The 17391-nt window shown below is 45.3% G+C and overlaps 1 protein-coding gene across 4 annotated transcripts in view; it reads right to left on the reverse strand.

Annotated features, from left to right (window-relative positions):
* Positions 1-17391, reverse strand: part of PIBF1 (progesterone immunomodulatory binding factor 1) — a 270000-nt gene that overhangs the window by 146909 nt on the left and 105700 nt on the right. For all 4 annotated transcript variants that reach the window (XM_083168868.1, XM_083168869.1, XM_083168870.1 and 1 more), the window contains exon 12: positions 1362-1512. In XM_083168868.1, coding sequence (XP_083024994.1) covers positions 1362-1512 — 151 coding nt within the window. The remainder of the gene's footprint in view (positions 1-1361; positions 1513-17391) is intronic.

A 17391-nucleotide genomic window follows, 5' to 3' on the forward strand; every position in this document is an offset into this window, starting at 1 on the left:
CCACCTAAAGTCACTCAATACATTCAAGAGTTTGTGCAGATCGATCAATCAATGTCTTAAAACTATGGGGTATATTTATTAAAGGTTCATTTTGGGTGATTTTTGGCTGATGTTGATAGATTTAATATTTCTCTCAATCAAAGCTGGACGTCCAGGGCTAGAGCACAAATTTACTAACATTTAAACATGAAAAAAAAATTCAGCTGTCGGGAACTGTGTTTTTTTTTTAATTATTATTTCAAAAATAAAATGATCTTTTGTAAATATACCCCTATGTGCGTACACAACATGGAACACATACAACTTTGTTTTATACTTGTTTTATACGCATACAGTCACAAAAAAACCCCCAGTAAATTATTTAAGATATAAATTTAATACGGTTTTAAATGAGAAATGTCCAATTACAAGTGATAAATTCTTTTTAGTGCTGGGAGAAACCGCCTGCGGTCTTTGTGCCACCTTATGACCAATTGTATTGTCAAGATTGAAAGTCTAAGGGTGCACCAAAACCTATACTATGTAAAAGTCTAATGATATCAATACTATTTATCCTACACTTAAATAACCTTTTTAATCTCAAAGTATGAGGATTTCTATGAAGAGACCCTAAGTTCACCCAAAGATGCACTTGGATAACTTTTTTAACTTCATATCTTTTATAAGGCAATTAAAAAGTCTTACATAACACATAAATACAGAGTGGCCTTTCATAGACTAGATGTTACTAACTTATTTAGGGAATGAACTCTATGACATCAACTTTAACCCAGTACAGGCACATCTGCTTTAACTACAGAATGCGTTTCGCCTCTGGCAACTTCTTCAGGGATGTTTCTTAAAATAAAAATAAATGGGAGTCTCATAAGCCTTAATAAAATACAAATAAACATTACATAAACTTCAACTTATCGTACAATTAACAATTATAAATATAAGTTTAACCTTTACATAATTTTAACATTTTTGCGGTCAAGTTGCAGGCCCTGGGAACAGCACCTGATTTGAATATAAGGAATATTCTAGAAGAAAATGCTAATATAAGGATTAGACATATAAAAGGAGAAAAACAACAAGCTAGCAACATCTAGCCCACAAAAAGTATACACAGAAGTTGACCAGGTGCATCTTTGTTTAACGCTGATTAGGGTCTCTTTCTAGAAATAAGACACCGATAAATTCCTCATACTGTACCTTGAGATCTGAACAGATAAACACAAGCCACAGCACTATAAAGCAGATGTTAAAAGAAAAAAAATATATTTATATGCATAAGGTAGTGCTTTTGCCACTGTTAGAGCTTTTTTAAGAACATGGACCTGAAAATTTAACATGACTGAAAATGTAAAATGACCACTTGCTTTGTGCAGATTGCATTATGACATCATCCAATTCCTGTTCCAGCTTTTCATAGGTTTCAAGTTTTGCTTGATGTTCAGAGTTTTGAGCTTGGAGCTCCGTAACGCGTTTCTCTGAAGATGCTTGAAGAGCATAAAATTCCTTTGTTAGCACCTAAGAGAAGAAAACAAAAATAGCGTTTGACCTAAGAAGACAGAAGACATAAAAAAAAAAAAAAAAAAACATATACCAAGATTGAGAAATGCCAAACCAGTTCAGTATATAAAAACCTTCCATATGAACCTAGCTGAGAGGTTCCTGGAAAGGGGATATGGTCACTGGGTTGACATGGGGAAGATCGACAAGCATTAGGTCCACATGGGGTTAGGCCGACAGAAAAAAATCATGTCAACCTTTTCACTTTCTACTTTCCCCATGTCGACCTAATCTCATGTCGGCCTTCATGCATGTCAACTTTCAGTGGTCAACCTAATGCTTGTCTATCCTATGATCCATACCCCCTGGAAAGCTATCTCTAACACTGTAGTCACTTGGAGTGAGACATTACCTTCAGACTAAAAGTTACCATTGTAAATAAAGATTTTGAAAAAGGGATTTTTGTAAGAACTTACCGTTCGAATCCCTTTCTCTGATATGGTCCTGGTGACACAGCTCAACACTGGGATGTAGGAGGGTCCGAAGGAGCCAGGCACCTATCCTAAAGCTTTAGAGGGTAGGCTCCTCCCCTACTGCATCCCGGACTCTTCAGTTCAATCTTTCAAAGCCACTGGAATACATTAACTCAGTACAAACGCCTGCACATATTATATGCACATTTTATAACAGCAACTGTTAACTTTTAACCATTTTAACATGAACATCATGAAACTTCTGGCATACTTACTGAGCGTAAGGGAGGGATCGCTGTGTCACCAGGACCATATCAGAGAAAGGGATTCGAACGGTAAGTTCTTACAAAAATCCCTTTTTCTCTTTCAATGGTCCTGGTGACACAGCTCAACACTGGGACGTTCCAGAGCCGGTCCTTTGGGTGGGTACGCTCAGGTCTGCAGCTCTCAGCACTGCTCGCCCGAATGATGTGTCCTCCGACGCGAACTCGTGGAATCTATAGAATTTGGCAAAGGTATGAACAGATGACCAAGTGGCAGCCCTGCAAACCTGCTCAGCTGTGGCCCCATGTCGAACCGCCCAAGAGGTGGCAACTGACCTGGTGGTATGCGCATTTATTCTGGCCGGTACAGGCCTACCCACTTTGGTGTATGCAAAGGCTATCACAGATCGCAACCACCTAGCAATAGTCTGCTTAGATGCAGGCCAACCAATCTTGTGTACGTCATACAGTACCAACAAAGTATCAGTCTTTCTGACACTCTTTACTCTGTCCACATATATGCGTAAAGCACGCACAACATCCAAACTCTTCAACTTGTCCCTTTTCTTAGAACCCTCAGGGGGTTGAAACACAGGTAGAACTATCTCCTGATTCAAATGGAAGGCAGAGACTACCTTCGGTAAAAAATGAGGCACTGTTCTCAGAACTGCCCTATCATCATGAAAAATTAGGAAGGGAGACTTGCATGACAAAGCTCCCAACTCTGACACCCTTTTAGCAGATGCCACTGCCAACAAGAACACTAGCTTCCAGGTGAGGAACTTAAAATCCGCTGACCTTAAAGGCTCAAAGGGTGCCTTCTGAAGGCATTCCAAAACCAGTGACAGATCCCAAGGCGCTACTGGTTGCTTGTATGGAGGTTTCAACCTGGATACCCCTTGTAAAAAGGTTTGAATTTACAGCAAAACGGCTATCCTTTTTTTGGAAATAGATGGACAGGGCCGAGATCTGCACCCTCAATGACTGAAGGCTTAGGCCCGATGAGAAACCATCTTGTAAGAATTCCATCATTCTTGATAGCTTGAAATGAGATGTGTGAGCTTTTCTTCTTTCACACCATCGAATGTAAGTCTTCCAGACTCTATAATAATTTGCCGAAGATACAGCCTTTCTGGCTTTTATCATAGTCTGTACTACAGCCTCAGAAAACCCTTTCCTTTTCAAAATGGCGGTTTCAATAGCCAGGCCGTCAAAATCAATCGATCGGAATCCAGGTGATTGAATGGGCCTTGTCTTAGAAGGTCTGGCCTCAGAGGTAGACGCCATGAGTCCACAGACAACCTCTGAAGCCTCGAGTACCAGGACCTCCTTGGCCAATCAGGGGCCACTAAGATCACCGGAACCTTCTGCCCCTGTATTTTCTTCAAAAGTCTCGCCAACATTGGTACTGGTGGGAATGCATAGAGAAGATCTCCCTGCCAATGAATAGTCATGGCATCCACTGCCTCCGCAAGTGGATCCCTCATTCTGGCATAGAACCTGGGCACTTGATGATTGAACCTGGATGCCATCAGGTCCACATCCGGAGTTCCCCACTTTAAGGTGATCTGCTGAAACACCTGAGGGTGTAAGCTCCATTCCCCTTCCTTGAGCTCCTCCCTGCTCAGGAAGTCGGCTTCTATATTCTCTACTCCCGGTATGAATATAGCCGATACAGCTGGAACATTCTGTTCCGCCCATAGGAAGATTCTGGACACCTCCCACATGGCTAATTTGCTGCGAGTACCTCCTTGGTGATTCAGATACGCCACAGCTGTGTCATTGTCGGTCTGAATCCTTAAAGGGAGGTTCAGTAACCTGTCTCCTGCCAAGGAAATCACTTTCCAGACAGCTCTCAGCTCCAAGATGTTGATTGGTAACACAGATTCCTCTGCCGTCCACAGGCCCTGCAGCCTGAGATCCAGGACTACTGCTCCCCAGCCCCTGAGACTGGCGTCGGTAGTTACTATCAACCAGTCCCAGGTCTGTAATGACCGACCCCACTGAAAGGAATCTACTTCTGTCCACCATTTCAAGGAGTCTCGAGTGTCCGAAGACAGCACTATCATCTCGGACTTCATGGTCAGAGTGTTTCCTGACCAGGCTGACAAAATGTTCCATTGGAACATCCGAGAGTGGAACCTGGCAAATTGAAGCGTCTCGAATGACGCCACCATTTTCCCCAGGAGCTTGAGGCACCTCCAAACTGAAATGCTCCGAGCTCTGAGAATCTCCTGGACTAAAATGACCAGATCCCTGGCCTTTACCTCTGGGAGAAATACCCGATGGAGATGGGTATCCAGTATGACTCCCAAGAATTGGAGCCTCTGTGATGGTACTAACTGAGATTTTTGCAAATTTAAAATCCAGCCGTGAGTCTGCAAAAAAACTGATGGCCTCTGTCAAGTGACTCTGAAGCATGGCTGCTGATTCTGCTTTGAACAGGAGATCGTCCAAATAGGGTATTACTGTGATTCCCCTGAGCCTCAGCACCGCCGCCATCACTGACATTATCTTTGTGAATACCCTTGGCGCGGTTGCTAGCCCAAAGGGTAACGCCCGGAATTGTAAATGCAGGTCCCCTATAGCAAACCTCAACAAGGTCTGATGCTCCGGGTGTATAGGGACGTGCAGATATGCGTCCTGGACATCCATGGACGCCAAAAATTCTCCCTGGTCCAGACTCAGGAGTACTGACCGTAGAGACTCCATTTTGAAATGGTCTACCCATAAGTGAACATTTAGGGACTTCAAATTTAGGATTGGTCTGAAAGACCCGTCTGGTTTGGGCACCAGAAACAGAGTGGAGTAAAAGCCTTTCTTCCACTCTGCCCTGGGAACCGGGGTAACCACCCCTTTCTCCAAAAGGGAGTGAGCTGCCCTCACAAGAGCTGTACGAAGCAGCGCCTCCTTTGGTAAGGATGTGGGGATGAACCTTTTCGGAGGCGGACCTCTGAAAGGGATTTTGTAGCCCTGGGTAATAATGTCTAACACCCAGGCATCCTGGTCTAGAGAGGCCCATGCGTCCCTGAAGTGTGTGAGACGCCCCCCCACCTTTATCACTGCCGGGCAAATCCCCTGACAGTCATGCGGAGGGTTTGTCCTCTCCTTTGGAGGCAGGCTTCTTGTGAAAGGAGCCAAACTTGGACTTTTGTGTCTTGCCCCTAGAGGACTGAAACTTTCCCCTGAAAGACTGTCCTCGAAAGGACGCACCACCTCTAGGGGAGGGCCGAAAGGACGGCCTAAAAGCAGAGAATCTGGATGTCTGCTTAGCCGAGGGAGCCGGCAGAAATGTACTTTTGCCGCCCGTGGCCTGTTTAATAATTTCCTCTAATTCTGTTACAAATAGTAACTTTCCCTTGAAAGCTAAATTTTCTAGGGCCTTTTTGGACTCATTGTCCGCTTCCCAGGCCTTAAGCCAGAGCACTCTCCTGGCATTAATAGAGACTGTGGACACTCTGGTCGCCATTTTAAGAGCTTCCTCCTCTGCTTCCACCACATACTCTGCGGCTGCCTTAATTTTCTCTGCCAGCAGCAATGCCCCAGGGTCAGCCTGCAGCATGGTGCATAATTCACCAGCCCATTCAATCATGGCTTTAGAGACCCAGGCTGAAGCAATAAGGGGGCGTAGAGTGAATCCCACCCCTTCAAAAATAGCCTTGAGGTTACCCTCCAGCTTTTTATCCACAGAATCTTTAAAAGCTGCGCTGCCCTGTACTGGCAATACAGTAGCCTTGGACAAACGTGCCACTGAAGCATCCACAACTGGCACCTTTTCCCAGAGCTCCGCATGAGACTCTGGCATGGGGTACAGACTAAGGAATCTCTTAGGCATTTGTAGCCTCTTATCAGGAGTTTTCCAAGCCCCTTCCAGCAATTCCTGTAACCCCTCATCTGAAGGAAAAGTGACAGCCTCCTTCCGCTGTCGCTTAAAAACACCTTCAACAGGAGTCTTATCCTCCACAGATAGTTTTAAAGCCTGTTTCACAGCTACAATAAGATCCTCTATACCAGCAGAAGAGGTCTCTTCAAAATCATCCCCCTGATCCCAGGGGGGTTCAGTATACGCTCCCTCCTCCTCATCTGCCAAAGTAGGCATAGCATAAGACCTTTTAGGGGTCCCTGCAACATCAACATCCATTTTGTCTAGTATTTCACTAAACCTGTTGATCCCCTTAGCAGTATCCTGCATCACCTGAATGAGAGCAGGATCTGCCTGGGTAAGAGGCAAGGAGCCAGAAGACTGCTGAGATGATGGCATAGGTCTCTGTGATTCTACCAACACATCACTCTGCCTGTCCAGAAGCTGCACCAAAACGTTCACTGACCTGCCTAGGGCCCTGGCCCACGCGGGTTCAATCTGCTCTGCCCTATGGGGTTCACTGCCCATGGGTCTCACAGCAGCGCAAGTAATACATAAGCCCCCCTTGGCCATCTGCTCAGGGACAAATTTTTGTGTGCATACACTGCACGCGCTCAGTGCAATAAGGGCTCCCTCCCCCAAAACCACAGCCTGATGCTCAGACATGATGCAAGTGAAAATATATATATATATATATACAGTGCAAACAATGTACCAGCGTTTATACAGAGTCAATGCACCCAATCACTTAGCTGTCTGTTGGTTTCAGATGCGGGGAAACGATGCCCAGGAAATCCAAATCACACTGCCAGGATCAGTAAGCCAGCTCAGCTCCGCTGCAAGCGTTCTGAAAGGCGCCAAACACAGAGTGAGGGAAGAGCCAAAAGTCCCTGCTGCTGCGGGGTCCGTGACTTTTGGCGCCAACCACCCCCAGTCAGCCGCTCCCTAGGTAGGATTTCCTAGTTCCAGTGTCTCCCCCTCGACTGGGGACCACTTGGAACATGCCTGTCACAACGCTGCTGTCCTCTCATATAGGAGCTCAGCGTGTAAGCTCTGCATAAAATGGCCGCCGCCATCACGGAGCGCCTGTCCCCCATGATCCCCACCTAAACGTGGAGCCGGTTTCAGGGTACTCCGGAGCCCAGGCAGCCTCTTAATAGAAGCTGTAAGCGCTGCACAGGGAGGCCAGACAGCGTCTCCCCTGTGCACAGTGAGCTGACAGGACGCGATTCTGTCAGCTCCTGCTGCGCTAGCAGTGTGAGGATTCACTATGAGAATCCTCACACTGTGCCTACCTAGCTAGGGTGAAAGTTAATAAAACAATAAAAATTCCCTAACTACTCTAAATCTTCGGCTGCTCCTGCAGCCCTTTAGGATAGCACCCACTCCAGTGGGCACCTAACACGAACTGAAGAGTCCGGGATGCAGTAGGGGAGGAGCCTACCCTCTAAAGCTTTAGGATAGGTGCCTGGCTCCTTCGGACCCTCCTACATCCCAGTGTTGAGCTGTGTCACCAGGACCATTGAAAGAGAAATTATGTTATGTAGGTTTCTTGTAAAAATAAAAATGTGAAGTTGGTTAAATATTAGAATAAAAATGATATTTTTAAACTATCTAAAAGCCATTAAAAGTATACCACAAGTATCTAGATTGGGCCCTATGATTCTCATACTAAAAAGGGGGAATAAATTGGTCATTGTAGGCTAATTCAATTAGCACCAGCCACTGGCAGTACTGTGGATTTTTATCTGGGATAATGAACCCATTTTTATGGCCATGTTAATGGTAACAAATGGATACTGGAACTAATCCTGGATCCATGTGTTTTTCGCATGAAAAGAGGTCAATTACCGCATGAAAAAACTGAGCCGCAATTTAATTACCCGATAACACCATTGGATAAGAATTGTGGTACATTGTGTGTGGGAATTAACCACGATCAATTGAAGCATCCTGCACTGGAATGCTGTATTTATAAGGATCCCAATCAGGGGCGTAACTAGAACTTGGTGGGCCCCATAGCAAAATATATAAAGGCCCCCCCCATCCCCCACACACCTGAAGAGATAGTGTCAGGGAGAGAGAGACTGTTAGAGAGAGGAAGAGTGCAGGAGTGAAAGAAGAAGAGAGTCGGAGAGCGTGTCAGGGAGAGATAGAGATTGTCACACAGAGAGCAACGTAGTCTGGGATAGAGAATGTCAGAGAGAGGAAGTGTCAGGGAGAGAGAGTAAGTGTCGGGGAGATAGCAGGAAAGAAAAAGAGAGAGAGAGAGACAGACAGACACACACACAGAGTGGAGTAAGAGAGCATGTTAGGGAGACAGAGGATAGAGACAAAGGAGAAAGGCTGTCACTTACAGGGTAGTGTGTGTGTGTGTGTGTGTGTGTGTGTGTGTGTGTGTGTGTGTGTGTGTGTGTGGGGGGGGGGTTTCAATCCGGCACATACAGGAGAGCAAAGGGGAAGCAGGCAGCAAAACAGCAAGGGGGGGTCATGCTCTGCAGGCACAAGCTGGAGAGCAGGGGGGAAGGCTGGGACATGTGGGGGGGGGGAGGCTGGGACATGTGGGGGGAGGGCGGTCAGGCTCTGCAGACACATGCTGGAGACCAGGGGGCAGTCTGTGAAATGCAGGGGGGGGGCATCAGTAAATCAGCAGGCACAGACTGGAGAGCGGGGGGGGGGGGGGGGGGGGGGGGAGACTGTGACATGCGGGTGGGGTGGGATCAGCAAAACAGCAGGGGGGGTCCAGCCCCGCAGATACACGCTGGAGAGCAGGGGTGGGGGCAGCCTGTGATGAGTGGGGGCCGAGGAAGGCATCAGCTGCGCAGGGTAGGATGGGAGTGGAAGAGTCAGGCTCTGCATACACACACACTGCAGAGCGGATCCATCAGCAGGGCAACATGCGCGTGCCCCAACCCCTGCTCTCGCCACCGCCCGCCTGCCTCTACCTGTTCGGGTGGCTGTCCCGATGCCAGAGGTCGCTTGACCTTCAGTGTCTGCCTGCTGGATGGGCCTGACACATCCTTTTTCTGCCGGGTTGTTACACACCTCAGGCTGTGGCGGCTCTGCGTCTGCGGCGCCATGCTTGGAGGAGGAGGAGGAGACTGCCGGGACCTGTATATGTGCACTGCAGGGCTGACTGACAGAAAGCCCCTGCGGCAGCTAATAGAAAACAGAGAAGGCACCTGCAGGATTGTCGAGTGCCGATCTTCTCTCTCTCTGTATTCCGGCACCTTGCCTGCCAGCCACGAACTCGGCACCGCAATATCAGTTTAAAAAAAAAAGTATATTAATTCAAAAGGGTGCAGGGGATTGCCTGCTGGGCCCCCGGGCCCCCCCAAGCCCCGGGCCCCATAGCAGTTGCATCCCCTGCACCCTCCATAGTTACGCCACTGATCCCAATGCCAGAATCCCAATGCTGACAGCCGGAATGCCGATTGCTAAGTATGTGGGGATAGCTAGCGGGTGTTCGGGGAAGGGGGGAGTGGTTTGGGTGTTGGCCCTAGTGGAGGGACTTGGGGTTAGGCTTAGGTGGCATGGTGCAGTGGGGTTAGGCACTAGCGGAGAGGCATACATTGAGGCTGCGTGGGGGGGGGGGGGGGGCCTTAGGCTGCTAGAAGGGAAGGTAAGGGAGGTAGAGGAGAGGGTTAGGACACGTACATGAACTCAAGTGAACATATGACCCCAGGAATGTAAAGCATTCTTTTGTAAACTTTTTTTTTTTGCACCTGAATATAATTTATCATATGAAATAAATCAGCAAATAATGCTGGTGTGTCCTAATCACACTTTTGTCAAAAACAGACGCTCAGTGATAGCATTGTCTCACTTGACCTGGTGTGCCTAAAAGGACTGTTTGGTGAAATTGTAGCAATAAGATACAGCTCTACAGTATGTCAGCAGGAGACATTTAGTAGTAAGCGATGTGGTAAAACTGGACGACGGTCTGGATCCTGATGGTCAGTATACGGACATCGGAGGGAGCGAACAAAGAGCCTTGCGAGCTTGGATGCTCGCCACAGGTTCTATTCTCCATCTGTGGGTGTCGTGGACTCCCACAAGGGGGAATAGCCCCTGTTGATCGGGATCCCGAGAGTCAGTCAGTATAACAGTTGGGATTTTGGCATTGTGCACTGACCACCAGGATCCCGACTGTCGGCAAGTGATCCGGCACCCATTGCAAGTACTTCTTTTATGTTTACCATGCCTTCTATTTAATACATTGATTTAAATAACATTAACATATACCGTATTGAAACAAGAGTTATGTTTATTATACAATTACAGAAACCTATTTGTGAATAAAGCTGGGTGCACACAATATATCGCTAATTCATCGACAGGTGTGTACTGCTGAAATGTCTGTGTATAAAGTAGTTAACAGACAGATTAACCCCTTCCCGCCGCAGCCTGTTTTTGCCTTCCTGACAGAGCCCTTTTTTTCAAATCTGACATGTATCACTTAAGTGGGGATAACTTTTTTTTTATTTTACTTATACCAGTGATTTTGAGATTGTTTTCTCGTGACACATTGTACTTCAAATTAGTGGTAAATTTGGGTCGATACAGTCTGTGTTTTTTTGTGAAAAATACCAAAATGTCGTAAAAAAATGGAAAATTTAGCAATTTTCAAAATGTTAAATTTTCTGCTTGTGAGACAAATAATCATACCACTCAAAATAGTTAATAACTAACATAGACCATATGTCTACTTTATGTTTCCATCATTATTTCAACTTCCTTTTAAATTTTTTGGACACTAGGAGGCTTAAAATATGAATAGCAAATTCTAAAATTTTCAAGAAAATTTCAAACACTGATTTTTTTAGGGACCAGTTCAGATCTGATGTGACTTTGAGGGACTTGTATGTGAGACACCCCCATAAATGATGCCATTTAAAAAACTGCACCCCTCACAGTATTCAAAACAGCATTTTGGAAGTTTGTTAACCATTTAGGTGTTTCACAGGAATTAAAACAAAGTGTAGGTGAAATTTCAAAATTTCATTTTTTTTGCAGATTTGCAATTTTAATACATTTTTCTAAGGAACACAGTAGATTTTACTAGAGAAATGTGACTAAAAATTGATTCCCCCAATTCTTTTGTTTTCATAAATATCCTATATGTGGCCCTAGTGTGCACGTTGACCAAACCACAGGCTTCATAATAGAAGGAGCACCTACTTGATTTTGGAGCCTCCTTTTTATGAGATTATTTTTTAGGCACCATGTAGGTTTCTAGGCACCATAAGATGCTAAAAGTTAGGAACCCCCCCACAAGTGACCCCATTTTGCAAACTACACCCCTCAGGGAATTCATCTAGGGGTATAGTGTACATTTCAAACCCCCAGGGGTTTCACCAATTGTGGTACAACTGGGCAGTGAAAATGAAAAATTACATTTTTTACACAAAAATGCAGTTCTGGCTCACAATTTTTCATTTTCCCAAGGAATGAAGGAGACAAAGCACCCCAAAATCTGTGCCCCAATTTCTCCCGAGTACGGCAATGCCTCACATGTGACCAAAAAAATACCATTTGGGTGCATGGCAGGACTCAGAAGGGAAGGAGTGATTTTTGGATTTTGCAGCTCAGATTCTGGTGGAATGTTGGTGGGTGCTATGTCGCATTAGCAAGACCCCCGAAGCACCAATACAGTGGAACCCCCCACAAGTGATCCCATTTTGCAAACTACACCCCTCAGGGAATTCATCTAGGGGTATAGTGTACATTTCAAACCCCCAGGGGTTTCACCAATTTTGATACAACTGGGCTGTGCAAATGAAAAATTACATTTTTTACACAAAAATGCAGTTCTGGCTCAAAATTTTTCATTTTCACAAGGAATGAAGGAGACAAAGCACCCCAAAATATGTGCCCCAATTTCTCCCGAGTACGGCAATGCCTCACATGTGACCAAAAAATACCATTTAGGTGCATGGCAGGACTCAGAAGGGAAGGAGTGATTTTTGGATTTTGCAGCTCAGATTCTGGTGGAATGTTGGTGGGTGCTATGTCGCATTAGCAAGACCCCCAAAGCACCAATACTGTGGAACCCCCCACAAGTGACCCCATTTTGCAAACTACACCCCTCAGGGAATTCATCTAGGGGTATAGTGTTCATTTCAAACCCCCAGGGGTTTCACCAATTTTGATACAACTGGGCAGTGAAAATGAAAAATTACATTTTTTTACACAAAAATGCAGTTCTGGCTCAAAATTTTTCATTTTCATAAGGTATGAAGGAGAAAAAGCACCCGAAAATCTATGCCCCAAATTCTCCCGAGTATGGCAATGCCTCATATGTGACCAAGAAATACCAGTTGGGTGCATGGCAGGACTCAGAAGGGAAGGAGTGATTTTTGGATTTTGCAGCTCAGATTCTGGTCTAATGAATGGTGGGTGCTATGTGGCATTAGCAAGACCCCCGAAGCACGGTGAAATGATGAACCTAATAATCCATAGATGTGTGGTATATTTTAAAACACTCCTTTATACATAGGCCGGGTTTGTCGGGGCAAGTTTCACAGTGGAAAATAGTATCCTTTCTTATTCCCTTTTTATAGCAAACTTTGCACCTTTTTTGTGTCCTGCCCTTTCTTGCAGTGGAGGGGATTTCATTAGGAAAATGCTGCCCTGGTACAATACGGGGGCCAGTACTAGAAGTACTGGGGCCCTCTGCCTGCTGGTTCCCAAATATTAGGCCCTTTATGACTTCCTCTTGAAAGTGCATAAATGTCCCCCTCTGGCTGGTAGAACGGAATAGTACGTAAGCGTTATACAGTGCCATCTGGATGATATACACGGCCAGCTTCTTGTACCAGATTTTTGTTTTCCGCAGGGCACTGTACGGCTTCAGTACCTGATCTGAAAGATCCACTCCGCCCATGTACCTATTGTAATCTAGGATACAATTAGGTTTTGAGGTGTGGGTATTGGTACATTGTACAGGGACGGAGGTGGTACTGTCTCCATGAATTGTTGTCAGTATAAGGACATCCCTCTTGTCCTTATATTTGACCAACAAGATATTTTCGGTGCATATTCCCCTGCTTTCACCCCTTCTTAGTACTTGGGCAATGTGCGTTTTTGGGAGGCCTCTTTGGTTCTTGCGCACAGTACCGCAAGCTGCTGTACCTCTTGAACCAAGGGCCTTAAACAGGAGGATGCTAGTGTAAAAGTTATCCACATAGAGGTGATAACCTTTATCCAGGAAGAGGTACACTAAATCCCAGACAATTTTTCCACTAACACCTACGAGGGAGGGGGGGCATTCTGCCGGTTCAATTGTTGAATCCTTCCCTTCATATACCCTAAACCTGTGGGTGTACCCTGAGGTGCTTTCACACAGCTTATACATTTTTATGCCATACCTTGCCCTCTTACTGGGAAGGTACTGGCGGAATTTAACCCTTCCTTTAAAATGTATAAGGGACTCGTCGATACAAATAAATTTTTCAGGGATGTACATCTCTGCAAATTTGGCACTGAAATGATCAATGACCGGCCTGACTTTGAATAGCCGGTCAAAGGTGGGATCATCTCTGGGTGGGCACTGTGCATTATCGGTGTAATGTAAAAATTTAAGGATTCTCTCAAACCGAGTCCGAGTCATGGCCATACGGTAAAGTGGGGTGCTGTACAGAACATCTGTACTCCAATATTGCCTAATTTCTGGCTTTTTTACTATGCCCATATGTAACACCAGACCCCAAAACGTCATCATCTCTACTGCATCTACAGGGGTCCACCTAGCAAATTATGACGTGGGGTTTTGAGCAATAAACTGCTGGGCATATAAATTACTTTGGTCCACCATTAAATTTATAAAAATAATTTGAAAAAGTCAATTTCTCTGAGACCTGTTGAATCAAATTGGATTCCTGGGATGGCCAAAAACTCAGGAACCTGGGGCTCAAAATTGTCTGGTGGTGGGGTCCATACGGGATCAATCATTTGGGGGGGGGGTCTCAGCTGCTCTACGGGGGTGTCTTTGAGGGGGTCCCTCATCACCAGAGGAGGAAGAGGAGCTTAAGACAAATCCTTCAAATTCCCCGCTTGCATCACTGGCTGTGTCAGAGTCAGAGGCAAGCATGGCATATGCCTCCTCCGCTGAATACATTCTTCTGGATGACTGGGATGACATTTGGGATGACATTTGGGATGACATTTGGGATGCCATTTTTATTTTTGTGTTTCTGTAAGTGTAATGTTTCAACACGTGTATAGTGTAGGGGGGGTACAAACTTTATTTCAACACGGGGGGGTATGTAGTGTGTAGTGTGTATGTAGTGCAGAAAAAAAAAATACTTTATACAGGAATTTGATCCCAATAAAAAAAAAAAAAATTGAAGGGGTTAAAAAAAAAAAAAAAGGTCCTGCGCCAAAAATTGAGCACAGATGTTGGTCAGTAACGTCCGTCACTGAACAGCGCTCAAAGGCAACAGGACACCCACAAAAGCAACGTGGGTGTAAAAACAAAAAAAAACAATTTAAAAAAACTGCAGAAAAAAAATGATATCAACCCTGTGCCAAAAATGCTGTTAAGTGATTGTACGTCACTGATCAGCGGCCACAGGACACCCACAAAAGCAACGTGGGTGTAAAAACAATTTAAAAAAATATACCACAGCACTCTCCAAAAAAAAAAACAATTTAAAAAAACTGCAGAAAAAAAATGATATCAACCCTGTGCCAAAAATGCTGTTCAGTGATTGTACGTCACTGATCAGCGCTCAGCGGCCACAGGACACCCACAAAAGCAACGTGGGTGTATAAACAAAACCCCACTGCACTCTCCAAAAAAAAAAAAAAACTGCAGATCTGTGATGCAGTGATGCAACACTGATTAGCAGTGAGGGGCAGCAGGCACACAACTGTGGGTGCAACCTGACAGGGTATATATAAAAAACCCTGGACCCCCAAAAAGTTGCTGATTAATTAATTTAAACTGATCAGCACAAAAGGGGGGGGGGGGGGGGGCAGCAGTCAGTTGCACACGCAGCACAACCTTTGGTGCAACTGACAGGTATATATATATATAAAAAAAAAACTGGACCCCCAAAAAGTTGCTGATCTTAATTAATTTAAACTGATCAGCACAAAAGGGGGGGGGCAGCAGGGGGGGCAGCAGTCAGTTGCACAGGCAGCACAACCTTTGGTGCAACTGACAGGTATATATATATAAAAAAAACCTCTGCACCCCCAAAAAGTTGCTGATCAGCTCAGATATAGTGATCAGCACAAAAGGGGGTGCAGCAGACACAAAATATAGCACTCTCTATCACTCTCTGTCACTATCTCTCACGATCTGTGACTCTATGACACTGCAGCAGCAGGACACAGGAAGTCACAAGATCCAGGAAGCATCCAGCTGCTGGCAGCACGCTACCAGCGGTGATCAGCGGTGATCAGGTAAGTATCAGGCAAGGTTCAGGTATGTATAGCAGGACAGAGTGGCCGGTGACCGCTCTGCACGCAATTCCAGACCGGAATGGCGTCTGCAGCGCAGTCACCGTTAGTTTAAATGGCGCGCCATGGCTGTGATTGGTCCGTCGGTCCGACGGACCAATCACAGCCTTGGGGGCAGGTGGGGTGAGGTGTCGTCGTCACCGATGACCCCCTCATGCCCCCTCACACCCGGCGGTGATTGACACCTGTGTTACCGAGCGTCTGATTCGCCGGTAACACAGGAAAACGCTGCGAATGGCTGTTCACATTGAACAGCCAATCACAGCGATCGCCGACGGGGGGGGGGGCATCGCCGCCCCCCCCTGGGCATGCAGGGACATGTCTGCTGTCAGGGACAGCAGACATCGTCCCTCTGTCACTGCGTCTCTAGACGCAGTGGCACTTTGAAGTCATGACGTATATATACGTCATGTGTCGGGAAGTACATCCCGGCCATGACGTATATATACGTCAAATGTCGGGAAGGGGTTAATGTGGCCCTGCTGCACAGTCAGTGCTGATATATTGGAATGTCTTGCTGTTTGTAGGGTTGACCTGCTGACCATCCCCTAAGTCGGCTGCAGGAACCACTGACAATAACACAGTTGGGACCCAAATTCAAAAGCGTGAAGAGATGTGGTGTCTGGCCAGATATATCTAGCAGCTGCTTGGTACCAATATTGGCCACTGTATTGACACAGTGGGCAGTATTCAATGAGGCTGATTCGCCATGTTCAAAGGTAAATGTGTGCTATTTTCGTGCTCGAAGGTGAATCTTTTTACTGAAAAACTGATTCGCCCTATTCAACGGCGAACAGTGAATGACGGACAATTCGCCGTCTGATAGTCGCTATAATTCGCTGTGGTTTTTCAATGTGATTCGCCGTGAGTGTAATAAATGATCAGATGGCGAATTGCTTTCTAAGTGATTTTCGCTGTGTGTCACCGTGTAGCAATCGCCATCTTTTTATGGTGAACTGAATTAGGATCTTTTAAAATAAAGTTTTTTTTTATTATTTGGTGTTAAAAAATCTATATTTTTTCTTGCGAAGGGGCATGTTATTTTTTTCCATGTACTTACTGCACATGAATATATATATCTTATTAGATATTCATATTATTACTGCAGCAGTGCAGCGGCTCCCTACCCCAGTCCCCTGCCAGCTCTGCTGCCTGTGCCCCGGGAGCCCTGTTTCTACCCAACAGTGTCCTGCGCAGGCAGGGAGGCTTCCATCTCCCTGCCTGCCCCCCCCCCCCCCCCCCCGAAACAGGATTCCCCCCTAAACAGGATTTGCTGCACAATGCCATTAATCACATTGAATGCTGCCCAGTGTGTACATAGCCGAGTAGGGCTACATTTGTAAACATGGTAGCCAAAAATACACAGTATTTGGTGGTTGATACATCAAAATTAATGTATAATCCTTCAAATTTGTTTGGTGAGAAAATGTTATCAATGTTACCATCACAAGTTAATTATGTTTTATAGTGGCATTTATTTCCCCTCGCAACTAAACTCTAAAACCTGAGCTTGTCATTATAAATATTATATTTGTATACACTGTATGTAATGGTTATTACTTGAACAAGATGGACACCAAATCATCAACTTCAACAGCTAAAAACAAACAAATAAACCCCACAAGCTTCCCAGACTGTATAACATGTAAATACATGTTTTAACATACATTGACTCACTTTGACTATTTGCAATATACAGTATATTTGTCATACTGTATGTAAGCTAATATGCTGAAATCAAACAATGAGATGTTCCGAGAAAAACATGCAGGAAAATGAGTAAGGAGGTGAAGCAAGGACAGAAAAGTATAGCAATAAATTAAGATAATTA

Source organism: Crinia signifera, chromosome 2, assembly GCF_055691185.1.
Source record: "Crinia signifera chromosome 2, ASM5569118v1, whole genome shotgun sequence".
NCBI lineage: Eukaryota > Metazoa > Chordata > Amphibia > Anura > Myobatrachidae > Crinia > Crinia signifera.